This window comes from Diadema setosum, chromosome 6, assembly GCF_964275005.1.
Source record: "Diadema setosum chromosome 6, eeDiaSeto1, whole genome shotgun sequence".
Lineage (NCBI taxonomy): Eukaryota > Metazoa > Echinodermata > Echinoidea > Diadematoida > Diadematidae > Diadema > Diadema setosum.
This window is the reverse complement of record NC_092690.1, coordinates 7471165-7498269: the sequence shown is the minus strand read 5'-3', so window position 1 is coordinate 7498269 and position 27105 is coordinate 7471165. Positions and strand designations below refer to the sequence as shown.

Here is a 27105-nt window from a genome sequence, read left to right as displayed (position 1 = left end):
ACTTTTTGCAATCATCGGGGTGGGGCCTACTTGATATTTACATGTTCCAGACTCATAAGATATTTGATATACATATTATTACAAATCAATAGAAGTCAGCATGCATTTCTAATCCGTAATTTAATGAATTTAAAAGAAAACTGTCAAAACACGGTAGATACCCCTACACAATACTCATTGCTGAATGTTCTAAAGTTTGTTTGAGAAGAATCGCTTCAAAAACACTGATATATCAGAGAAGAAAACTTTGCATTTCTCACGACAGCATGAGAAATTCAGATTTTTAAATTCCACCTGTTACTGAGTACTTGCAGATTCTACACGAGTCTTGCTTTGTAAGATACGAAGCTAAAATATTCTTCTCTAAACATGAGCTGGTACTTAAAAGCCCAATGAAACATGCATATTGATAATTCTCAAAATTGGAAGCTCAATGATTTGATCATAAACTGATTTCAAGTCTATAAACATTAAGCATATACTGTACTTACAGGCACATAGTCATTCTGCACCAGGTACTGCTGGGCATCCCTCGGGGGCATGAGAGGTCCTCTCCCTTTCTTGTACATGGGGATGTTGGGTCTGTGAAGCATCGCTGCAAGTAGTGACATTCCACAAAATTCCTACAGAATGGAACACAATACAAAATATTTTTTTTCCAACTTTAAGTATTTCACACATTCTCTTTAACATATTAGATATGACGTATTGTATAAGCTCTGACAATCCCTAACATTCAGTTTTCGACTTATTATCAATATCAGTCTATGAAGAGCAAACTCGTACACATTCACTTTCCTGAAAGGTGTAATAGCAATTAAGCATAAACAAATGAGTAGGTTTTACTCTTACACTTTGGACAGAAATTGTTCCAGTAATTATAATCAATGCCACAAGATCTATGAGGATTGGCGGAAGGACTTACTGTCTCCATCCATGTCTTCACTTCTTCTTACGATGTCTTGCAACTAAGGGTAGTTTCGCTTGGCAAGTGCAAGATTCTATTGACGTAAAATGGCCCCCATCTGTTCACCATCTCCTGCACTTTTCTCGGTACAACTGGGCAAAGTCCGCATTGATCTGAAAATAAACACAAAAACTGTGAAATATCAGTGATAAGGAAGTGGAAAATGAAAAACAGAAACGCTTGACAAAAAAAAAAAGGAAGAAAACAAATATGCTTCGGGGGTATAAACGGTCGCCATAGCCACATTTTTAGATTTTTATGTAATTAATTATTTCTTATTGGTCTCGAGGGTTGTATTTCATGCTGGAGGAAAAAATGAGACCGATATCTCTGATTTTTGTTTCAGATGTTATCGTTAAAATCAATTTTTAGAAATACCAGGGATGTCTTGCATATCTAAACACCAAGAAGGGATAGTCCTGACAGAGTACTTCTTGGAGTACAAATTATACAAATAACAGGTAATTTGCATTCCCTTTATCTTAAAAAATATCAAAAGTAAAAAATAAAAAAAAAAGGCCTCATATATTGTAAAACTTCACTACATTCTCTCACTGGTGTATGTGATGCTTAAAGCATACATCTCGGCCAGAAGTGTAGATCTGTAGAATTTTTAAGTCTAGATCCTTCTACTCAAACACAGATCACCACATTGATTATGCTACAAAGAGAAAGACTGGAGTAGAATATCTTTATCCAGGTGCAAAATCTTGTTCCATTGCACGAGTTAATCCCATACATTATTTGTTTCATACAACGCCTTCAACAATAACACTAAGAGACGTACTAGTTCAAGAAAGAGTCTTGAATTCAGTGCAGAAATGGCAACCATAAGGCCTAGGTGTCCAGGCCTACTACTGAGTGGTAGTAATAATACCTTGATACCTTGATACCTTGATGTAGTAATCCCTTGAAGCAGCTTGTACATGAAGCTATACTGGGATGAACTCGAACTGTGTGTCATGAGGGGGTGTCATTCAGTGTATGTACAGATGTCTCACTATCATACAATAAAATGTGAGTATAGGTGCTCAGTGCGAGTAAAAACAGCGTCGATCCTCTTACACAGTGGCTGATCCAGCAGGAGGCTGCATTGCCCTGAGGATGGGCAAAGCAGCTCCTTGGAATAATGTTGGGTTGGCGGTGCTTACTACGGGTCCCGGCAGGCGATTCCATAGTCTTATGGCTCTTGGGTAGAATGAATACTTGTGGGAGTCAATGGTGGATCTAGGGATTGTGTATTTGAGTTGGTGATCTTGTCTTCCAATGTAGTTAGCTGGGGTGATATCGGGTGGGAGGGGCATGGCAACCAGGTGATGTTGGATTTTGTGAAAAAGTGTGCATTGTGCAAGAAGGCGGCGAGAGTGAAGGCTATCCCATCCGAGTGCTGTTACTAGGGCTGTGGAAGATGATGTTGGGCTGTAATCACATAGGACAAAACGGGCTGCAGACTTTTGTACTTGTTCGAGTGAGTTGATATTAATAATAGTAGAAGTATTTTCATGGAATGCAAATCAGTAGCACAATCACATGTACGCAGCCGAGTGCAAGTAGCATTGAAGTTGATTATTCCAGTAAAATGAGTGACATGATGCACGCTTGATAGTAAGAGTGTTGAGTGCACACGCCAAAGGTAATTGTTTATTGTGACATCAGACTCAGTAGACCTAGTCATGCAATGGAACAGAAACTGTTTATTAATTGTAGTCCCCCTATTTTATGGGAGTCAATGGAAATTGGTGATGTCAGCCAATATGGCCCATGCGATAGAAGTTTTTACAGTTCAGAGCTTGACTCCACTGCTCTGGCATTGCAACATTGGCGCCCTAAACCCTGGTGCGCTCATCACATAGCCTCAGGGGGCTTCGTGTTTGGGCTGGTCGCAGTTCTATTTTATTAGTGCCCATAGGGTCTACGTACTATTGGTGGCCTATAAACACAACATTAAAAATAAAACCCATCTAACAGCATATGCCCTACATTTTATCACAGCATAGGGCATGATAAGGCCTAGAACTGTGCCTTTCTACGTAGAAATTGATAAATTAAACCTTACAAGAGTGTAGGAAGGGGTGAACTGACACTAACTTGTTACTGTTACTCAGTCAAATAATAAAATAAAATCTGCAACAAATATTGATATCTTTAAATCTCGTTTGTCCAAAATGAGATTTTAAAGTGCTGCAACTGCATGCATGAGGGACTGCACGTGTATAGCCCAGCAGCGGCGGTTGGTGCAGTAGCCTACTGACAAGACAAGACAAGACAGTGTTAGACGACAGTTGAGTTAGGCCTACGCTACAGTAGCCTGTCGTTTAATATGCCCATAGCTTTACCTTTCAGTCAAGACACCAACATCGTAAATCATTTACTTAGGTCTATAGGTAGAATGGGCGCTTTATAAGAGTCCCTGTTACACTTGTACTTGCAGTTTCGCCGAGATAGAGCCCCCACAATACTAGTATAACGTTAGCCTACATGTAACTTGCTACAATGTTTGGATAGACACATTAGCCATGAACAGCTAACGTTAGCACTGGCGCTTTCAAAGGGATGGACAGCGCTGTATACAGCGGCAAGGCTCAAACTCGCCAAAAATGTAGGGCGGTTAGTGCACATCTTAACATCTTTTATCTTTGGTTACTGAGTCCCAGAGTTATCAAACACATTCTTAAGCATTCATACAGTAATATGCTCACCTTTAAGCAACTTGGTCAAGCTTCCGTCAGATCATGCCCTCAAAAAACTCCGGCCTGCATGACTTCTGCCTTCAAGACCAACTCAACTGTTCGAGTCAATAGCGTTTGTTTGTAAATGGTCGATGGTATACTAGTAGTAGACGTCGACTGTGCACTGAATGTACAATATGTGTGTGTATGACTACGCTATCGCTAGCATCGCATGAAGCAAAGTGACGGCCAGCGCCAATTCCGGTTTTAGGCGGTTCAAGATAGCGCATGACGTCATTTACAAGTCATCTGATTGGCTGAAAGTTTAAGTCCTTGTTAGATTTAGATTGCGAACAGCTTCGACACTCAACTTTTAATCGAAGCCACCTAAAATAAGTCTTAAAGACTTAAAATATTTTAAGTCGTAAGAAAGATTTAAAATTTAAGTCCTAGAAATTAAGAGAGTACACTTTACATGTACAGGTAACACATTGTCCTCTTACGAACTTGATTTTACTAGTACAGTATTCTCCGCTTAATCGGGTACTCCACTAATTTAGGAAAAAAACAGAGAACGCTTTCTTAGACAAAACCCGACAAAGCGGCGAGTATTGTAATGGTAAGCCTTTCTATCTCACTACAGAGTCAATTTTTTTTACCAGTAAATTCACCAGAATTGAATAGCAAGCTATTCACCACTCCCAAGCATAAACCTATTTGACAAGGAATCAACACATTTTGCAATATTTGAGCCATAAATAATGCATGCCATTTCAGATTGATTGATTTTATGTAGATGGGGCTCAGAATTGACTGGCTGGTTGCTAGGCAACTGAAATTTTGAAGGTCTCTCCAACAACAACCAAAAAAAAAGTTTTAAAAAGGGACATAAGATTAATTTGTGTGGTGTACCAATTTCTATCAGATGTTACCAGAAAATTCGTACAGTGAACTGCAGTTTTTGATACAGTATATCACAGTTTTGCATAATTCATCACTAGTAAAGGAGATCTCTGAATCATTTTCAGATATTTACATTTGAACAACTACTGTACAAGCTGAAATTTTCGCGAACACAGGTATTTTTGCGAATTGCTACTTGGATGACATTTTCGCGTGTTGTTAATTTTGCAGTTGCGAGGGTCTAACTAAACTTAGTTATTCGCGCGTTGTTATTTTTGCGTGTTGTTATTTTTGCGGTTCAAAGAGGATTCGCGAAATTTGCAAAAATAAAACCACTGCGAAAATTTCAGCTCGTACAGTATAAATTAGTTATACTGAGGACAGAGTTTCAGAAATTTTTATGATAATTGGGATGAAGAATACGAATATTTTCAAAATTTTAAACAAATTGCAATGAACAAGGATGTTGACATGGCAGGGTCACCATAAGAATGCATGAGTTGGGGCTCAAGGAAGCAGAACAAAAGAAGAAGGCATGCATGATTATATCTACAGGTGAACTCATACGCAAGCGGTATTGTAATGGAATCACACTGTACATTTCTGAAATATGTGAGCCTCTATGTCATCATCCTTGTTCGGTGTCATTTGTGTAAGGTTTTTCTCAGTATTGTTTCTCTGCTCAAGCACCACAATAAATTCGACAAATCAATACAGATAGTTGTTGATTTATGTACTACATGATGTGAAATTATGAAAATCGCCTGGAATTCCCCTTTAAAGTATTCAATACTCGAGGAAATCTTGGATGAGGAAGAATCTTATTCAAGGAAAAAATATCTCACTTTGAAGACTGGTCCCCAGTGTACGAGAACAGAATCTGCTTGTTCTCAACAATCTTAAAGACCCAGGCCCTGTTTTATGAAGAGTTATAATTGATTATAGTTGATTTCTACATGGTAAGGCCAAAAAAAAAAAAATTGTTGCATTGGCGTAACATGAGATTTTCAAATAGGGTCGGTCGGGCGGATTTTTTTTTTTTTTTTTTTTTTTTTTTTTTTTTTTTTTGCTACCTGCATTTTACGTGTAAAACTTGTGCTCAGCTCAGTAAACAGTTACAACTGCTGAACCGAATGTGCTGTGTTCATCTATTCTACAAATCATTTATGAGGCCGATATTACTGGAATTATACCCCTTCACAGAATCTAAAGATGTTGAAATCCCTATCTTGAATGTTTTCACTTCATATTTTACTATTTTGACTTAGATAAGATAGATGCAAATTGACCCATATGTACGATCTTTTCATCGCACACGGCGATCTCTATTACAGTCCCACATATACAGATTCGTGTAAGTTCTCCACACAAGAAACCTATGGCAAAACTGTGCACAATACATCGCAGTCTGAATGCTAGATCTCTCCCTCGTACATCCGATATCCCCAGAGCCGTTTCCACTTCCGGGTTTGTGCGATCGTGATCGCAATCAACAAGATATTTGATATCGATAGCAAAAAAAAATAATAAAAAAACATGGGGTCGGCGGAATTTTTAGGGTCGGGCGGGTTACGCCAATGCAACAATTTTTTTTTTTTTTGGCCTAAGTCTATAGCAGCCTGTGTAGTAAGGAAATTTATAATCGATTTACATCTTTTGATAAAACAGGGCTCTGGTACTACAGTCAGTTTCACCATGCATTTAAAAGTTATATACTCTTCTGAGTGTATGAGCTGCTCATGCAAGTATGGAAATATTTCACAGGTAATCATGCTGCACAGCTGAACTAGAACAAGAATAACAGCAGGGATCCCTTGTAAAGCAGGCCTTTATGGCACTGAATGGGACTACCCTGCTTTTAAAGAAGACTTTAATAAATGAATAAATAAATACAAAAATAGTTTTTGTTTGGAGCTACAATATATCAATGCGCAAAAACCCACTTCTTGATTGAATCATAGACAGATGAAGTCATATAAACAGTAGGCCTAACTTGAAAACTGAAATACATGAACATGCCTCCACTCTGATATCAGTATTTTAAAGGCCAAATGGGTGTTTAACCTGCTGAGGATGAGGCCTGAGTATACTTGAGCAGGTGTCTATGGGAAATACATACATTGTATTGTAGCAAAATCAGTCCATCCTCAACGGGTTAATGGAGACCCCATGCAGTTTTTAATAGCAAACACTGAGCATGTGCTTTAGAGTGCAAATAGTTATGCAAATCTCAAATACGCACAACTTGAATTCTTAAGTTTATTCACCCCGTCTGCAAAACGATAAAAATCCTTCAAAAATCCATAAAAATTTCTGGATCACTACTAAAATCTAATCATCTGTTCTTTATGTCATTAACAACTTCTCCTTCAAGTTTAATCACAACTTTTTGAGTTACTGTAAAACATGATATTTTTGTGGCATGAAATTTTTGCGAATGGGAGCCGATGGCCTTTTTCGTGGCATGAAATTTTTGTGAGTTGCCTCTAACATTCAATGCATTTTCAATAGTGTAGACAAGAACTTTCATATGCATTTTAATTTCACGAATCTTGGCTCTTGCAAAATTTCTGAAATTGAAATGCACATGAACATTCCTTGTTTTACAGTATCTTGCAAACCAACGCCAATGATCACTTTAAAGGGACTGTATACATTGTAGTTTTGGTTGAGACCTAATTTCAGGTTTCTAACATTTTTTGGGGAGATGATGAGAAACATCTTATGAAATATGAAAGAGCATGTAATTCTATGAGGAATTCAACGTTTATTTCATGAAAATTGGTTTGAAATGGCTGAGATATCCAAAAATGAGCGATTCTAATTAAGTGTGGGACCCACACTTTAATATTACGATTGCTTTATTTTACTTTGTTTTTGGATGTTTCAGTCATTACAAACCCGATTTTCATCAAATAAACTTTGAATTCCTCTTAAAATGGTATGCTCTGCACTATATTATAAGTGTTTTCTTGGTATCTCGCAAAAAGTTGAAAGCCCAATTCTCATCTCCACCAATACTGTACCACCCCTTTAACCTTCCCCTTCCGTGGCAGAGGTAATCATGATTACGTTAATGAGAACATATGACCACAGAGAAGAATCCAAATAATAAATGACATTAATACTGACATTAACCCGTTGAAGACTAGTCTCGAGTATACCCGGGCAGGTGTCTATGGGAAATGCGTATTGTAACAAAATCAAATTGTCAATGGGTTAAACAACAACAACATGTAAGGAGGCAAAAGAAACAAAAAGTAAAGCCCTGTCAACATCACTAGGATCACTTTCATAAAATACAAAAGTGAGGGTATAAAGAGGACAAGCTGATGTGTGTGTGAACAAAATTCCTTGTTTTATTACTGGACATAGCAGGTTTACATAAATATAGCTCAGTTAAAGACCTCTTTTTCATAGGCATGTGATGTGAGCAACTAAAAGAATATGGGTGGAGTAGTTTTGGCACATTCATAGCATTATCCCACCCCCCCCCCCAAAAAAAAAAAAAAGAAAAAAAAATAGAGAAAAAAGTGAGAGTGAAACAATTGCTGACACATGTAATGTAAATACAGGAAGGAAATTCTTATAAGATTCCATGTATATCTGCATTGCCCCTGCAACAGATCTGAGTTATGATCACTCTTTGACTTTATGTTTTTATACATTGTACATGTTCAGTAACATCGCATGATGCTTGAGAGATCGGTCAAGCGGTCCGGCAAAATGAAGCGCGAGACCGAAGACCTGAAAAGAGTATGGGTGGGGAGTCTACTTTTATGTATTTGGTCACATTTTCGGTTGTGTGACACATACTTTCTGATAATAAAATAACATGAAGTCTGGAATGCTACAGTGTGTATTATGTATCATATCTCGGAATCATCAAATTCAAAGCCCAATCCTACATGGTGTAGCTTTGTGTTGTCAGAAATTATTTGTGTCTACAGGGAAAGGGAGAGGATATTGTGGACGTGGAAAGAATATGAGAGGGATGGCATAGCATTATCTATAGCTACATCAGATAAGTGGGCAATCATTTAGGTAACAGATTCTGTAGCATCAAATTTAAACAGTATTAAAACAATCTACGTTTAGTACACTCTCCAACATACTCCTTTGTGCAACAGATAGGTTATTGTAGCTTGTGATTGAAGGTATGGGTAGAGATTCTTTACTAAACTTTTGGCAACACAAGATGTAAATTAATAGTGAATTGTCATATAGATTGACATAATAAAATGAACAACATATTGATTTCACTCATATGAAATTCAACTGAATATCATTCTGCTAATAATGCAAGCAAAAGGTTTCAAAATGTTGGGTTTAATGAAAGCTACAATGTTCATAAAGTAAATTATGCAGCAACCGAGTTCCTGATGAAGTTCCATAGAGTAACACTGTAACAAGTGGCATTCAGCCACTTGTATACAATCGATTTGAAAATGAATTTGTAGGTTCTTTTCTTTTTTTTTAATTATCATTTCTAAACTCTTGGGCTTTCATGATAAACATATGTTCTTGCAGCTGTTTCAGAGATCATACAAAATATTGATTTTAAAGAAAAAAAAGGTTGGGGAGGACAACTGGAATTTTTTGATATCAATTTCATGAGATGGAAATGATTGGAATAGAATGACTAATCATGATTAAAGGAGACCTCCGGATGATTTTCAAATTTTTACATTTGAACATATATAAATTAGTTATACTGGGTACAGAGTTTAAGGATTTATAATGATTGGGATGAAAAATAAGAATGTTTTCGAAGTTTATAACAAATTGCAATGAACAAGGATGATGACATGGCAGCCTCACCATAAGAATGCATGAGATGTGGCTCAAGGAAACAGCACAAAAGAAGAAGGCATGCATAGATTACACACAGGTGAGCTTGCAAGCATGCGATATTGTAATAGAATGACACTGCTACATTTCTGAGATATGTGAGGCTCCTATGTCATCATCTTTGTTCAGTGTAATTTGTTTAAGGTTTTTGAAAGTACTGTTTCTCTTCTCAAGAATCACAATAAATTCTACAAATCTATACATGAAGCTGTTGATTTATGTACTACATGATGTGAAATTATGAAAATCGTCCGGAATGCCCCTTTAAAAACTTAAAAGTGTTCTTTACTAGAAGAAAGGCTGAGACACTGTCTCTAGAAACAAGTCTAGTGGGAAAATGGGCTCAAAAGTGATGCATGTTGTCATACAGCAAAGCTAGTCACACAAATAAAATAATGTAAAATGACATGAAAGCAGTTGATTTGAAAGACATATAAACTCTCTCTGACCTCAGCTGACCCAGTTTTATTTCCCCACAACTCTGCAAAGATATGATGCTTTTTTTGAACAAATGTATAACAAGATCTCAATGAAATATTTCACCATGATTTGAAGACCCAGTGCATTGATAAATGAGAGGAAGGAACTAGTATAGGAAGCTAAGATAGCATTATCAGATGCTCTCTACGAAAAAGGTCCCCCATTCTGAAGAATTGCATTCCCAGTTGAAAGGTTACACAAGACTCCCCTATACGGTTGTGTTGTTTGGAGGCGATAGGATCTGGCATTAATGATGGCACAGCTGAGGGATTTCCCCAAATGAGCAGCTGTCAGTGAGGATCATACAACACAAATCTTTGCCATTATTCATTCTCCCGAAGGATGAAAGGCATGTTGGCAAAAAAAATGAACTGATGTGTGTCGTCAAGACTCGATAATATAACGATTTCCCCCACTAAATCAGATTTGCTTCCTGAAATCCAACAAGACTTAAAAGGACTTTGTTGTGGCATTGTCGCTGAGACCTATGAAGTTTATCAAAGCCTTCATTGTGAGGTAATGTTCTTATTTTCTCTATCTACTGTTCATCTACCTATCTTTGCTCTATCTTTTTATCCATCTATCTGTTTCCTTTTGAAAATTCATTGCATATTACACAAACAAGTTATTACAAAATCTTAAAATGCTGCAACTGTGGTTGCAGTTTTTGTTTTTGTTTTTTCCACCCAATTCATTTTTTCGTCCTTTTTTTTTTTCACACCACACAAGTGTTTGAAAGCAAGAGATTATTAAAGTTAAAACATAGTTCTGGTAAGGGTTTGAGAACCCGTCTTGCACCATTTCATATTTGCTTGCAATATATATTGAAAGAGTCTACCAAGAGACTTAACTGGCCGACGCGATTTGCCGGGATGATGAGTTGTTTTGGAGTATTTTAAGATAAAAAATATAAGTCGGTTATTCCAGAAGGATCCAGGTTAACTCGGTCTCAGGGACAACTTGCCCCTATTTCAGACAATTTATACGCAGTTTGTGATTGCCATGTATTCTATATATATGTGCACGTTCATTTTGTAGGTGCGCCAAAGATGCGCCAAAATGCATGCGTTGTATCAACTCGGCCCATAACTGCGACCAGCCAGAAAGAGAAGCGCTCCCATAGTACAACACTGTACAATCCAGAGGGACAACTCGGTCCGCCGTGAAAGTGAGCCCGAGTTGTCCCCGAGTCCGAGTTTAGCCTTACCCTGATCGGGTAAGTTCTGAGACTGCGACTTCGGTGAACCTTTTTGGTTATTATTTCGCATTTTCGTTGTTAACCATCGAATATCTTGTTATTACAGCATTATTCCACACATTTCTCAGGCTATGTGTAAATTTTGGAGCGAAATTTGACAATTTTGCTGGTGAAAAGAACTATGTTTTGCCTTTAAGCAGAGGGGTGAAGATTGAAGATATGAGGTGTGAATTTTCTTCAATTTGTCTCCCTCTGTGCAAATGAAAATTGAAGAAAACTCATACCCCATATCTTCACCTCTCTACTTTAAAGATAATATAAAGTTTTGGTATTACCTCAAAAGTTTCCCTGAATTTCCTTGTCTTAGTTTGTGTTTCAGGTTAAAGTACCTTTCATATAACTAACACTGTGAGACTTACTCGCCCCAAAGTGCTCTCATTTCTTAGTAATCATGCAATAGTGGTTTCGTACCAGAGCCGCCGTACGCGGCGAGGTAGTACACGTATTGTGCGAAACCATTATTGCATGATAACTGCGACCAGCAGCGTGCAGCCCCATACGCATACCGAGTAGCTAACTGCGACCAGCAGCCCCATACGCATAGCGTAATGGGGCTTCGCATTGTAGCTTACAGGATCATGACAAATTTAGTATCGCGGGTAAATATCAACTTAAAATCCAAAAAATTCTTCAATTTGAAGGCTTACCAATAAGTTGAAGTCTTGAAAACAGGCTTCGGGCAACGTTTGGTTCTGCCAATAGTCCCTTTCTGTTCGAATTGATGACTGAATGTGACTCAGTCGAGAGGACCTTGGGAGAGCTACGCTGAATGCTAACGGCCAGCGCATGCGCACACACAATAGCCGTTCGTGGATTTGAAATTTGTTCGCATGTGATGTGTGCGTATGCGCTGGCCGTAGTAATCAGTGTATGTTGCTCTCCCAAGGTCCTCTCGACAGAGTCACATTCAGTCATCAATTCGAACAGAAAGGGACTATTGGCAGAACCAAACGTTGTCCGAAGCCTGTTTTCAAGACTTCAACTTTATTGGTAAGTCTTCAAATTGAAGAATTTTTGGATTTTAAGTTGATATTTATCCGCGATACTAAATCTGTCATGATCCTGAATGCTACAATGCGAAGCCCCATTACGCTATGCGTATGGGGCTGCTGGTCGCTATGCGTATGGGGCTGCTGGTCGCAGTTAATTGCATGATTACTAAGAAATGAGAGCACTTTGGGGCGAGTAAGTCTCACAGTGTTAGTTATTTGAAAGGTACTTTAACCTGAAACACGGAAATTCAGGGAAACTTCTGAGGTACCAAAACTTTTTATTATCTTTAAAGGGATGGTACAGTATTGGTGGAGATGAAAATTGGGCTTTAACTTTTTTGCGAGATACCAAGAAAACACTTATGAAATAGTACAGAGCATACCATTTTAAGAGGAATTCAAGGTTTATTTGATAAAAATCGGGATTGGAATAGCTGAAACATCCAAAAACAAAGTAAAACAAAACGATCGTAATAAAATGCGGGTCCCACACTTTATTAGGATCACTCTCTTATGGATATCTCGGCCATTTCAAAATCAATTTTCATCAAATAAACGTTGAAATCCTCATGGAATTCCATGCTCTTTCATATTTCATAAGAGGTTTCTCACTATCTCACCAAAAAATGATAAAAACCTGAAGTTAAGTCTCAACCAAAACTTTAACAATAACCTGTACCATTTTCAGATAATATGCCTTATTTGCCTTTTCATACACTACTATTAAACATAACAAGGTCAGAATTTTGGAGCTTGTATGGGTATTTGTCCCAAGTTCATCACATCACTGCCCGCAACCAAGGGATAGCCTAGTGATAGTGTCACCACCTAGAAACAAGTAGATGACAGATTTGATTCCAACCGATTCCTTTTTTTTTTTTTTTTTGACACGTTTGTTAACCCGTTGAAGACGGACTGATTTTGCTACAACACGCATTTCCCATAGACATCTGCCCGAGTATACTCGGGACTCGTCCTCAACGGGTTAAAAATGTAGATCAGCAGTTGCAATCATACAAATTTCATTGGCACAGAGGGAGACAAACTGAAGAAAACTCATACCCCACATTTAACATGTTTCTACCATCTCCTCAAGTTGCCTGCTGATCAATGTCATCACTGCCTTTTATCAAATGTCCTCTTTTTTTTTCTTTCCTCCATCAATGTACTTCTCTCTCTCTCCCCCTCTCTTTTCCTTTTAGCCATTGGCTCGAGGACTTCCAATATGACTATGGGTGTACATTTGACGCGTAAGCTGAATATTCATGTATAATGCTTCGATCTTGGGCAAATCTTGTGTGAGGGCAAAGGATTGAATCCAGTGCTAATTTGTTTACAGGTAAGTTAGCATAATATATGTGACTGTGCATCACAAAACGAACAAAAAGTCGCACGCAGTGAATTTGTGAGAGGACTCAAAATAGGTGAAATGGGTCAACCTAGCCAATCTTGAGTTTTTCGTATTTTCTGAAAGAGCAAGTCTTCTTCTATATTATGTTAAAGTTTGGGATCATAAAACAAACAGGAAACTGTGTTTTTAGAAGTTTTTCTCAAACACTTTATTGTAGAACAATGTGATTAGATGTTTCTAATAGAGTCCACTTTTCATTTCTTAAAAAATCCTGTTCACTCTTCACTTTCAACTCTAATAAGTTTTGAAAGGATAATGCTAGTACCGCTTTGAAAGTTGTCATTAATCATGGACAAAATGTGTTAAAAAGGCATGCCTAATTTAAGCTTAATCTGATAATCTCTTCATTGTTATCACTCCGGTGGTTAACAGCCTGTTTTTTTGTCCCATTCATGGCACAGCTAGCGTGGCTTGGAAAAGATAAAGTGCTTGAATAGACTCTTTACTTTAGAGCCTCTTTTCTCAGTTCACACTTTTCCAGAGTGTGTGCTTTCTTTCCAACATTTAGATAAGTTATAGGAGAGTCCATTTCAATTGAGTTATACATCATTTTAAGCTTAGAGTCTGCTCTTTTAGAATCTGCCCTCCACTAAAAATCCATATCTGCCGACTTTTTTTTTTTAGTTTTGTGGTGCAGAGTCACATATCGTGTTTAGTAGAGAAGGGTAGTTCATATGGTTTGACAGTCCTTGTGATGTGCTTTAATAATCACCAGGCTTTATAGCAAAGCACCTGTTATTGATAAGGCCAATAAACTTGCTTCTTAAAACTGCTAGAGAATCACACAATAAAGGAATCCTGGTTATGTCCATCTCTAGTCACTTTGTTTTATTAATATATTTTTTGGGGTTTTTTTTGTTTGTTTGTTTGTTTTTTTGTTTTCATGTCAGCATCCAATTGCACAACCATGTAGGCCTACAGCTTTCTTGCTTATCCAATCCCTTCCCTCTATTCCTACTTTTCTTTTCTGATTGGCTTACAGTGTACTAGTGATTTATTCCCTAAAATAAACTCTCCCCTCCCCCCCCCCCCAACACACACACACCATCTAGCCTTATCCCTTCAGACACACTTGACTTACCTGGGTATTGTTGGCTCACTTTTGGCAGAGTCATCCTCTTTGGAACTGAAATTCAAGCAGAAAAAGAAAGAAAATCACATGAGATTTAACACCAAACACTTTTGAATGCCCCTGATCACAAACAAATGACAAAACTCGCAATGTAAAGCGTAGCTGCATCAAAATCATGCATTGAAACTTGAAGTTTGTGCCCATGGGAAAACACTCCCCCCCCAAAAAAAAAAACCCCAAAAAACAAAAAACAAAAAACAAACAAACAACAACAACAACAACAACAAAAATCCATACTTAGTACAACCTTAAGGATTGCAAATTCATGGCATTTTTGTGTGTGTGAGTAGCCCAACTGATTACATTGAATAACAAATTATACAAAAAAATTACCACAGAAAATGTACAGCAGCCCCACTCCAGAAGTTGCTTCGATACCATGTAGGACCAAAGCAAAGATTTCCTTTTCATCAAAGAAATTGAACGGAAAGATCCAACAGGCTCAAGAAAGCAGGAACAGGTATTTCCTTTTCAACAAACTAAAATGTAAATTCAGTACTCTCGAAGTCTGATTTCTTGCTTGGATATGTTTGCAGACTGTGAGAACACCACTGCCACCTGTGCATGCTCTGAAGTCCTATGGGAGAGATTTCTCCGCGCCTTACCGTATCTTGGCTCGTCGTAGCCCCTTTTTCATTCCTCGATGTGATGGCCGAGAAAACCTCTCTCTAAACTGTGCAAGGCTCAGAACCATTAGGCCACTACATTCTCTTCATCCTCTTCAGCTTGTAAATGAGTTTTAATAAATGTATGGTACTTCCGAAGGAGTGGCTAGTTTTCAATAGAACCTTGCAAATCACCAGCTCGGTTTCTAATCCTCAAATACCGGTAGCAGTTGCTTGCCTTCCCACAGGAGAGGGTATAGTGTAGCTTCTCGTAGACTGGAGCTTCCTTTGTTTTGTAATTCAGTCCCGTCCACTGCAAAGTCAATCATCTTTGTAAGCTGATATGTCTTGCATAACCCTCAAGTTGAACTGAACACCAGGGATGTGTAGATGGAATGACTGAAGATGTTGAGGTGGAGAAACTAGTCATTTCAAACAGTGAGAGAGGGGGAGAGGACAGTTCATACAATCAGTGTATTTAATCTTTAAAGTCTAAGGATATTCTTGGAAGTGAGTTCTTCAAAATGTTTACTCCACATTCAGTTCTCTTTCATAATCATTTGAGGGACAATGTCACGTCCTTCTGTGTGTGTGAAGTGTTTTGGACATGAAAGGCTTGGAAAAGAATTTGACTAGCAAGACCATAGGCCTAATATCATAAGTACTGTCAGAATACTAAAATGCAGCAGTTGGGTATGTACAATTTAATTGTAAATGACTATCTGGTATGCCTTTAATATCAGATAGATGCAAGTATATTCACAAACTGCCACAGCGGAGGATATACTATTTGAATGTTGCAAGAGGATGATTCCAGATCCAAATAAACGCAACATTTTGATCCTGATGATCAGGGCATGATGCACAATGCTGTCACGGATGCAGTTATACCATTTGATGACTCGCAGAAAATGCTTCCGAATCTCACAATCTGTAAGTGCTCAAATGATGGTCACAACACATTAAAGACTCCTTTGCAACAGATACGACTGTATGACCACCAAATCGCTGGATGAATTTCAGAACAGATATGACATCACTTCTTGAAGAACAGCCACAGGATGACTCTTAGCACTGATGAGGAACAATCAATGCCCCGCCCATTGTCAATCATATCAGTCTCTTCTTTAATATGGACTATAAACTGCTCAGATATATGGTTGTACATCCCATCATAATATATTCCACCAATGGCGTGTAGGCCAGATCGCAGCTATGCGTTCATTCACAAAGCAAAGCAGCAGAGCTCAGAGCTCTGCTCAACTTTCAGAGGAGGCACCTGAACGACTGCGGACAAAGTCCAGTGAGAGAGAACAAAAGGGGAGTATGGATAAAGTGGTGTGACACCAATAGAGAATGATGAATTAGGCCACTGATCGTCAACTCCAGTGTCTGCTGAATGTGCTGATGACATCACGCCACGAGGTCGCTCGTGCAACCGTGACACAACCGTGACCCTACCTCCAATAAACAATGCACACCATTACACTGCAACAGGAAATGAAGATATTCATCATTGAATAGAAAGGTTTATAGGGAAACATGTGATAAATTTTTCACTAATTTGTTTCATCAATGTGTTAGTGGTCACACCCTGGCAGTTGATTTAAATGTACAATTCTAGACAAAATTGTTGCGTGCTTGCAAGAACAACACAAACACGTTAATACATGCCATTACAGAAAGATGTGATCAGGAGAACAAAGCAAATGCATGTGAGGTGTGAGTTGTACTTATGGGCCTGGCTGGTATTTGTCGCATTCTCCCAAGCACACCTTCCTTGAGTCACGTGCATTCACATCGTTCTCCTGGGGACACAACAAAATGTCTCCATACCGTTTTTTCGATCTTTAATGTTTTTAGCACAGCTTTAGTTTCCCTTTCATCAAGTATAAAGATCTTCTATGACAGTTTGCAGTTGTATAGTTTTGATATTATAACAGACAAAGAAAATACACTTCTTATCTGCAAGTGGTACCACCCACAGCTCCAGCTGCAGTTTGAGGTACAAAGAAAAACGTTAAACTTTGCATCCTGCCTGTCTGAATGTTGTTTTTTTTTTCCATGGTAACCTTTCATATCTTTCAGGCTTGATGCTTGATATTCAAGAGCAAAAAGTAATCCATATTGTGGTATAGCAAAACCAAACAGTTAAAAGCCTTGTGGTACATGTATTGGACACAAAAAGATAGTAACCGTCAAAGTCAATACCAGAATACTATCCATGGAGAGTTGGACAATCAAGCATGGTTATGAATTTTTTTTGTTGTTGATAAAACACACAGAAAAAAACAAAATCTTAAACTTTATGCAACGCCCTCACTTTCAGTTTCAGTTTCATTTATTTCGGAAATTTCATTTCACATTTACGCAGCTGTAAAAGTTTTAGGAAGAACAACAGAAAATTACTCCTTGGAGTATAAACAAAGCGACAATTTTCAAAACACCTACAGTACACATCTACTGAAGGCCATCAGAGTAAGAATCCCAATTCATCAACAAAGTCACTTTCAAAGGGACAATACAGGAAGTTTCACATGGAAGTCAATTGGAAGGTTATTTTGAAATAGTTTTGTAACCACATAACTGAAAAAAATGGTCGGTAGTTACGGACTGATGCATCCAGGTTCAGGGCAAGTGAGCGAAAAAAAACACAACAACAAATGGAGCAAGACAGAGAGAAAAAAAAAGATGAAGAGAGGGGAAGAGATAGAAGGAGAAGGAGAGAGAGAGAAGAGAAAAGCATTGGCAGAATTGCGTTGAGAGATTGCACACTATAAAACCAGAAATTTTCACGTGCATGACACTTTCGTGAATTTTGCGAGCTACGATCCGCGAAAGTACAATGCCTGTAAAATTTTGTTGTCTTAACAGTCCACGGAATGCTATAGACCGATTCAATTTCGATTACCTATTCACCTACCGCCGCTAGCGGCGCTATAACGGTCGCCATAACTGGGGGCCAACGGGGGCTTCCAGCGAGCTAGCTACCCACAACAGCGAGTTGCACTTGCAGCTCAGCAGCCTAGCGTACCCAACGCGCATAGTTAGCCGGGCGCGGCCGCTGCGCCGCGCTAATATTGTGATTGTTTACTCACTGTGGAAAAGTCATTCAGCGGCTTTTAATGCCTTTCTTTTGGATAAAGTGAGTGATTCAGACATATTGATCTACTTTGAAAGCTTCAAAGTAAGGATCAGGAAAACACATTGTGCAGTTGTTGGGTGCACAAATAACAGAAAAAATGGAAATGGAAGCTTCACGGCAGTGTGTGAAATTCAGACACCGCTGATGCATGATAAATTAAGGCAAAATTAAAGACAATTAAGTGAACTACAACGGTATTAAAATGCACAGATTTCGAAACAAACTATGTCTACTAGATTCTCTATTCAATTAGGTTATCACTGCATATTCGTAAAATATGTTGTTCATCTTAGAAGACAAGTTTAGATCAAAGAATTTGATAATTCACTGATTTTTTTTTTTTTTTTTTTTTTATCCTTGGACCAAATCCTACTTGCCAAAGTTAGAATACACTTCCTGGCTAGACTTTATTATTATGACAAACATTCTAGAGCCTACACTACAGCTAAATAAATGTTTCAAGATGCATTAAATTCTTATATTGTTTTTACTTCTTCAATGTTCAGCACTGAATTGACCATAGGCCTATTCAATTTTGGCCTGGAACTCTGAATTTGACTTTTGATAAAGTGATACTTATAAATATTAAACCATGGATGGTGGCAAACATCCATTTCATAGTCATACTAAGAAAGTATGATTTAAAAATCACTTTATTGATTTGTAGATTATAATATTAGGCGTTAGCGTGATGTTATGCAAGGTTACTTAGACCTAAAACAGTAGAAGTTTTGGTTGTAGACATCAGGTGACGTAGTCGTAACTAAGTTTAGCCTAGGCATATACGGCCTAGAAACGCTAGATTTGTATTCCGTTTGGTTAACTTAGTTAGGCTTGCCTGAAGTTGATCGACAACCGAAAATGATATAGGATGTAGGGTTCTAGAAGTCAATAGGTCTAGATCTAGTCTGGACTCTTGCCTAGATTTCTAGACAAGATCTAACATTAGACAGATTTTACCCTCCTGGCCCGACACTCCCGATTAAAGGCAAAAGCTTGCCCTAAAAAGGTTAAGTTACTGGTAACTGATAGCTTGCAATATTTATTGCGCCATATCTAGCTCAAGATTCTCATTCATTATTTGTATTTTATATCAGTTTACTTGTCAACAGCCCGCTAGGCTTATTAGCAAGACGTCTGCCTGCGCCTAGCAATATAAATTCTCCCCAGCGGTTTTTATTCTCTTACACAAATGTGAATATACGGGGCTTACAAGCGAGTACCCAAGTCATCGCCAAAGAGTCTACAAACATTGACGGATCGTACCGATATTTACCTTGAAATTCAAGTTATGGCTACAGCCGTTTGTCATCTACCCATTCGCTCATAGTCGGTATAAGTTGTTTAATTTTATTTATTTTTAATTAGCTAGCAAAAAAAAAAGAATGTAGACTCTAGTTCTCACCAAGCCAGATGCGTCGATCGCTGCCAGCGCCAGAGATAGCTAGCTGGCCGGCTGGCGCCGAGTGGTAAAAGCACTGGCTGCCGCTGGCACCCTTGCCACGCACGCAGGGCGCTTGCCGACCAGGCCTGTTTGGCCCCCAGTTATGGCGTCACCTTAAGAGGGCGCACTTCCATGAACAGTCGCTTGAATCGGTCTATAGTACAATGCTGTGGAACCATCATGCGAAAGCAATTCACAGAAAATTCATGAGCACTGTGAATGTTTCTGGTTATACAGTAGTTGGTTGATACAGAAATCATTTGTCGCCTATCACATGACTGATTCGGAAAGTGGCCTTTTCATTAACAAAAAAAACAACAAACAAACTGCAAAATGAAAGTTGTATAAACACAAACACACGTGAGGCGTCTGCCTCACGATTACGCGGCCCGGGTTCGAACCCGAGTCTGGACTGAGCAATGTTGTGTGTAAGCATACCGTCCCCTCTAGCAAGAGGCAAAAACACTCTGTCCCTCGGATAGGACATAAAATGGAGGTCCCGTGTATGAGAGAGCAAAAACTCATGCACGTAAAAGATCCCGCTTCATTCATTCATCGCAAAGAGCAGGGTGTTTTAACCCGGTGAAGAGGTCCCCCACCTCACATCCAACTGGACCCCATGGAAGACCAGTTGTATAAACACAAACACACGTGAGGCGTCTGCCTCACGATCACGCGGCCCGGGTTCGAACCCGAGTCTGGACTGAGCAATGTTGTGTGTAAGCATACCGTCCCCTCTAGCAAGAGGCAAAAACACTCTGTCCCTCGGATAGGACATAAAATGGAGGTCCTGTGTATGAGAGAGCAAAAACTCATGCACGTAAAAGATCCCGCTTCATTCATTCATCGCAAAGAGCAGGGTGTTTTAACCCAGTGAAGAGGTCCCCCACCTCACATCCAACTGGACCCCATGGAAGACCAGCTTAACGTAGCTGAATATGGGCTATCCAGCCATCTTCTCAGATGGAAAATGAACAAACAAACACACAAACAAACAAACAAAGTAATTCAGTAGTTTCATCACAGAATGGGGAAGTACAGTTGAACCTCTCTTATCCGGCCTCCCTTTATCCAGATCTCTCTATTATACGGACGCAATCTCGCCGTGATTTTTTTTAATAATTATGGGAGGAAAGGAGGATTCCCAACTCCTTGAGAACTCCTACACAAACACACATGAATTTATACATACAGAATTGTATTGCTTCCAACATGATTAACATACATTACATAAAATTTCCTTCCAAATTGCTTACCTTCAGACATTTTAACATCCTCAAACATCCCCAAATGTAACAATGAAAAGGTTGCAGTATACACATTGTACATGTGGTACTACAATGGGCTACATCAGTACATGTGTATGTATATGTACATGTATAAAGCATTGAGTCTCCCGTATCCGGCCAAATCCCTTATCCGGATGAGCCCCGGTCCCGACTTGTCCGGATACGAGAGGTTTAACTGTATCATTTTTAGACATTTCACAGAATGTCCATCATCAGATAGAACAAAGTAAAACCTTTTACCAGTAATAAATAAATAATTACAATTATACTCTTGAAGATCTGAAAATATTGTGTATTTCCTTATTTTTTAGCAGCTTCATTTGCAAATATCTCTACGTACCAACAACACTGGGCTTAGTTTGCTTTGTCATCAATTACACAAATGTTCATTATGACGATTTCAGAAAAAGATTAATTTCGAACAACTTCTTCAAAATATTTCGTGAGCTTGCTCAGATGTAGGTAGGAAGTCTGAACATCTTTGGCTGCTGTCACAGTAAAACTCGTGTAATTATTATTGATATTTGGTGTTGTTGTTTTTTTCTTCTGAGATGTTCAGAGCCATCATGCCACCTATTACAATTTAGTTCCAAATTTGCCAGCACAATGCTATTCCCTACAAAGAGCAAACAGGAAATTTGCAAAACATTTACAGTCACTGCATAATACAGTACTTTTTCTCTTCCAAACAAAAGACCTTGGCTTGAAGAGATCAATGCACTCTGCAAAAATGTGACAGTTAGTCACAGTACAAGTAGTACTTTGTTATTTGTACATCTGGAAAAAAAGGCTATTCAAATTTTGTCATTTCCCAATTTGATTTTCTTTTCTTTTTAATATGCATAATTGACAGAGTTTCTTTCAAAGCTGCCATTGTGCCTGGCCTGTTTAATATTTAAACGTCCTTGAATACTTTTAAGCCTGGCCGATCATGAAGAGGTACAGAAAGGTTCCCTGACATTTGCTCCTGTGACATTTGGCTCCCATGAAATATCCCCAAGATAAGCCAGTCATAAAACCTACCTACAAACATGACCCTAACCTTAATCCTAATCCTCACATCAAACTAAACCTACAACCCTATCACAACCCTAACCCTAAGTCCTTGGAAAAATACGACCGACCGGAGTATAACTGTTGCAGGAGCAAATGTCGAGTAATATCCATACATTGTGACACACATCTGGGATGTAGTTGTACATGTGTGGAGCAGACGTAAAACAGTTTACGCTCCAGACTGTGATGCTTTATACTGGATGCAATTAATAAATTTGTTTCCTGTACCCTTCACATTGAATGACTTTAAAGGACAAGTTCACCTTCATAAACATAAGGATTGAGAGAATGCAACAATATTAGTAGAACACATCAGTGAAAGTTTGAGGAAAATTGGACAATCGATGCAAAAGTTATGAATTTTAAAAATTTTTGTGTTGGAACCGCTGGATGAGGAGACTACTACAGCTTGTGAGTCATATGCGTACAACAGTATAAAGAAAATGTAAAGAAAATTCAACATATTTTCACTTTTTTCGCATAATAAAAGAGCACTCGACTTGCCTCTTTCTAAAGGCAGGGGGAATAATGTTACCCATAACATTTGTCGGTAACGAGTCGGGGGAATGTGTACATTTTTCAAAAGATGAAATTTTGTGAAATTCTCTTTATATTTTCCTTATTGTTGTACGCATGTCACATCTAAGTTATTCACACACTGCAGTAGTCTTCTCATCCAGCGGTTACTGCACAAAAACTTCAAAAATTCATCACTTTTGAACGGATTGTCCGATTTTCCTCAAACTTTCAATGATGTGTTTTACTAATATTGCTACATTCTCTCAATCCTTATGTTTATGAAGGTGAACTTGTCCTTTAAAAGGTACTGTTCAAAAGGATAGTCAAAAGTTGTTTACAAACTGACAATGGCTGCATTTATCAACTTTCCCATGTTTGAAACATGTTTCAATACCCACTATCAAAATAAATATCAACTCTGTCGTGAGTCGATTGAGAGGCCTTGTCATTGCACAGCTCCATTGCGCAGTTTGACCCGAGGAGCGGAGATGTGTAGTTGGCAGTGGTTGGCGTGACCAAGTCCAAGAGCTCTATTAAAATGCAATTCAAAATGACTTTGTGTTTATCAACTCTAAAGAAATGCGTTTCTGGCTCAGACTCGATTACGATCACACTTTTTTTTTTGGCGTTTGAGAACATGTCTCTTTAATACCCCCATTTAATCAAAACAGCTTTGCATTTGTCAACTGCCCAAAACTTATTCCTAAAAGTTGTTTGGACACCTTAATTCTGAGCCAGACACGAGTTGATAAATGCATCCAACATCTGCATAAAAAAAGAAGAAATGTACTGAAATAGAAAGAGAAAGACAGAGCAAAAAGGACAGAACAAATTAAGTAAAAACAAAAACAAAATATATCTTCTCTAACAAAATTGCTTTCTATTTTGGAAATCAATTCTCAACTTCACTTCCACACTGTCAGACAATCTGACCTCAGCAAATTTATCCAAAAGGAAACACTATACCATCATGATACCATCAAAACGGCAAGGGAACTCTTACAGGAAACAAATGATTGTGAGATGAGTAAGAAATGTGTCTCTGGTGTTTCATGAGGACAATAAAACAAAGAGTGTTTAATACAGAAACTGTCTTCAAGTTGCTAAAATGCCCTGGACCAGACTTCCTTTCCATTTCTGATGGTATGTATCTTCTGAACTGCTGGTGGCAAAAGATCACGAACACAAGGTGAAAGCTCTGATCAAGGACGCTCCATTATGATATTAAGAGGGTGTTTATACACAGAATATTTAATACCAAAATGGTATTGCTACAACACCCAAATAGCATAGCTTTACGATGAATTTACAGTATACGTCTGAACGCTACCAAAATGGCAAATAATGAAACAACGTGTAACAAAACGACAGTCAGACCACTGTTTTCAACTAGAAATTGATGACAAATCACCATTCCGTGTGAATCTGAACGTATGGCAACCATGGAGAATGGTATAACTGGGCTGGGGTTAAAGGGATCGTATAGTTTTGGTTGAGACCTAATTTCAGGTTTCTAACAATTTTAGGTGAGATAGTGAGAAACCTCTTGTGAAATATGAAAGGGCATGAAATTCCATGAGGAATTCAACATTTGATGAAAATTGGTTTTGAAATGGCTGAGATATCCAAAACAGAGCGATTCTAATAAAGTTGGGACCCACTTTTTATTACGATCGCCTTGTTTTACTTTGTTTTTGGATGTTTCAGTCATTCCAAACCCAATTTTCATCAAATAAACTTTGAATTCCTCTTAAAATGGTATGCTCTGTACTATTTCATATGTGTTTTCTTGGTATCTCGCAAAAAGTTAAAAGCCCAATTCTCATTTCCACCAATACTGTACCATCCCTTTAAGAGCACGCGCGAAAGGTGAAGGCCAGGCAGAGGCTAGTCATGACCATATTTACAACATGCGCATTTGCATGGCCGGCGGAACCGTGGGGGCCGTGGGGGCTCGGGCCCCCACACTTTTTGTGCACCATACAAAGGAATACATAAGGTGTCATCACTTTGGGCCCCCACACTTTTTTTTTAACCCGGAAGTACGAAAGTGGCACTAAATATTTCCACTGAAGACTTGTTTTTTCCCCTTGTCAGCTGAAAAAATCCCAGAAATGGAAGGGGAGAGATGAGCTGAGGACTCTTTTTTTTTAATTTTTTTAAATTTTCTATTTTTTTGCTTGTCAGCTGAACAAACGTGGAAATGGAAGGGGAAAGATGAGCAGAGGACCTTTTTCTTCTTTTTTTTTGACTTGTTAGCTCATGAAACCCGAAAGTGGGCCCCCACACTTTTGAAAATGCTACGCCGGCCCTGATTTGTACCAAGTTTTCCAGAACAGTCAAGATTATATGCATCTGAATGGTCTGTCAGCTATACAACAATTATAGATGTACATCGTTTCTTTAATACATTTTGATATCATTCTTTGGCCCAAATTCATGAAGGTGGTACATTGAAACCATGGTTTAAACCATGGACAATTTGTATGGAGCGCCAAGTGACGCATGGCCCGTTTTCGACAAAATGTTCATTTCGTTGATGAATGATCATTTCATACAACATTTTGTCACGAAATGATCATTTCGTCGACAAAATGACCGATTTCGTAATGAAATAGACCATGCGACACTTGGCGCTCCATGGTTTAAACCATGGTTTCAATTGTACCACCTTCGTGAATTCGGGCCTTTGTGTCTGAACAGGGGGTAAAAGTGACTGAGGGCAGCGGGCATCCATCTGATAAAATTGAATCACCGATTCCACTGGACAACTTCAAATGCTTAATGTTACAATGACAAGTTCTTCATTTCGATTTTTACTTGAGACTTTTCCCAAATAGTACACTCAGGGTACTTTATGCATCAAATACAATGTAGGGATTAAAACAAAACAAAAATAAAACAAACAACAAACTACAGTCTTCTCTTTTCCTGCTAATCCTCTTCTCTCTAGTCTCCTCTCTCTCTCTCTCCCTCTCTATCTTATCAGGGATGATATTGAGGTTTGCTGAAAAAAATATATAGGAAATCTAAATTTTCAGGTGATTTTGATACATGGAAAAAGCAAAATGTGTGTAGACTTGAGAAAAAAAAAATCTGAAACCAGATTTAAATCTACAGAGTATCATGCCTGCTCATACAATGAGATAAACAAGGGAACATATTTTCCTTCTTTTATTTTAAACTTAAATGACAATCATCATACTCACTGTACCACTCCCTCTCTCTCATTCTCCCTATCTCTATCTCTCCTCTCTCATTCTCCCTATTTCTATCTCTCATTTCTCTTTTTTCTCTCCTTTGAAGTTTTATATTGTTTTACCTTACCTGGTCTTATCTTGTCTCTTCCTGTTTTTCTTTTTCTTCTTCTCCTTTCTCGTTCTATCTGTTCTATGTGTATTTCTTCCCCATCTCTCTCCCTCTTGCCCCCATAAAAAAGAAATATGGGCTAGAGTAGTTACATCAATGCTTTTTTTACCACATGACATCACCCTAATGCCCCTTCTCTGTAATGTCATTGCCTCACTGCTATTTATAGCACACGACATCATAGCCAAGTCTTGCTCCTGTACACTATAAGTACAGGAAATGTGGCTCTTTACAGTTTTTGCATTAAAAGAACCTTTAGAAAGTATCCTTTCTACATAAATGTATCATATACACACAATACAATTTGTACCTCACACAAAGTTTCTGCAAATTGTTAATGAGCTGTCTTCTATGAAATTGTATTGTTGGCTAAAGTTTTCCCTATGTATCTACAGTTTGTATCAGGGACAAATTATATAGTTTAAGCTGGGTATTATGCAAGCAATGACACAGAAATAAACAAGTGATACACAACCATTTCATACTACCTACGTGTACAGCAGTAGGAAACGTTTAACGACTTTGTACGTTCTACTAAAAGCAGTCGTGGTACTGTTATGGATACAGGTACATTGTATTGTCATTTCTGGGCACTTGATTGTTCCGCGGAGGAATATGTAAATAAAGAGTTCGACAAGATGACCGAGATCGACCAAACACCTTGTTTGAGAGTCTGGGTATTTTTGGTGGTTATGATGGTTCGCTAGGCCAAGTTAACCTCCGTAACAAATTGGGGGCACGTCACAGGAGTTCGGCAGGGTTTCTGCGGACTTAGGTGATTTGGTCGGGCTTGATATGATCCCAGGAGTGTTTTTTCGTTCTCGCTTGGCCGATGAATTTCGGTGAGTAGCGTGGTGTAGCACTCTATGCTATGTCGTGGACATGGGCGATCGCGATACAGTTTACGTCGCGTCGCGCAACTACGTACAGTATTGTATGTAGTTTGCATCGTGATTGTTACAGTTTACTGTATGTGCAGGTGTTACGATGTGAGAAAGCATGATGCGTTTATGGC

The 27105-nt window shown here is 38.5% G+C and overlaps 1 protein-coding gene across 1 annotated transcript in view; it reads right to left on the bottom strand.

The window, feature by feature from the left end:
• LOC140230212 (protein Aster-B-like) overlaps nucleotides 1-27105 on the bottom strand; it is a 97542-nt gene that overhangs the window by 49635 nt on the left and 20802 nt on the right. Inside the window, exon 3 of the mRNA XM_072310392.1 lies at nucleotides 14613-14657. Coding sequence (XP_072166493.1) covers nucleotides 14613-14657 — 45 coding nt within the window. The remainder of the gene's footprint in view (nucleotides 1-14612; nucleotides 14658-27105) is intronic.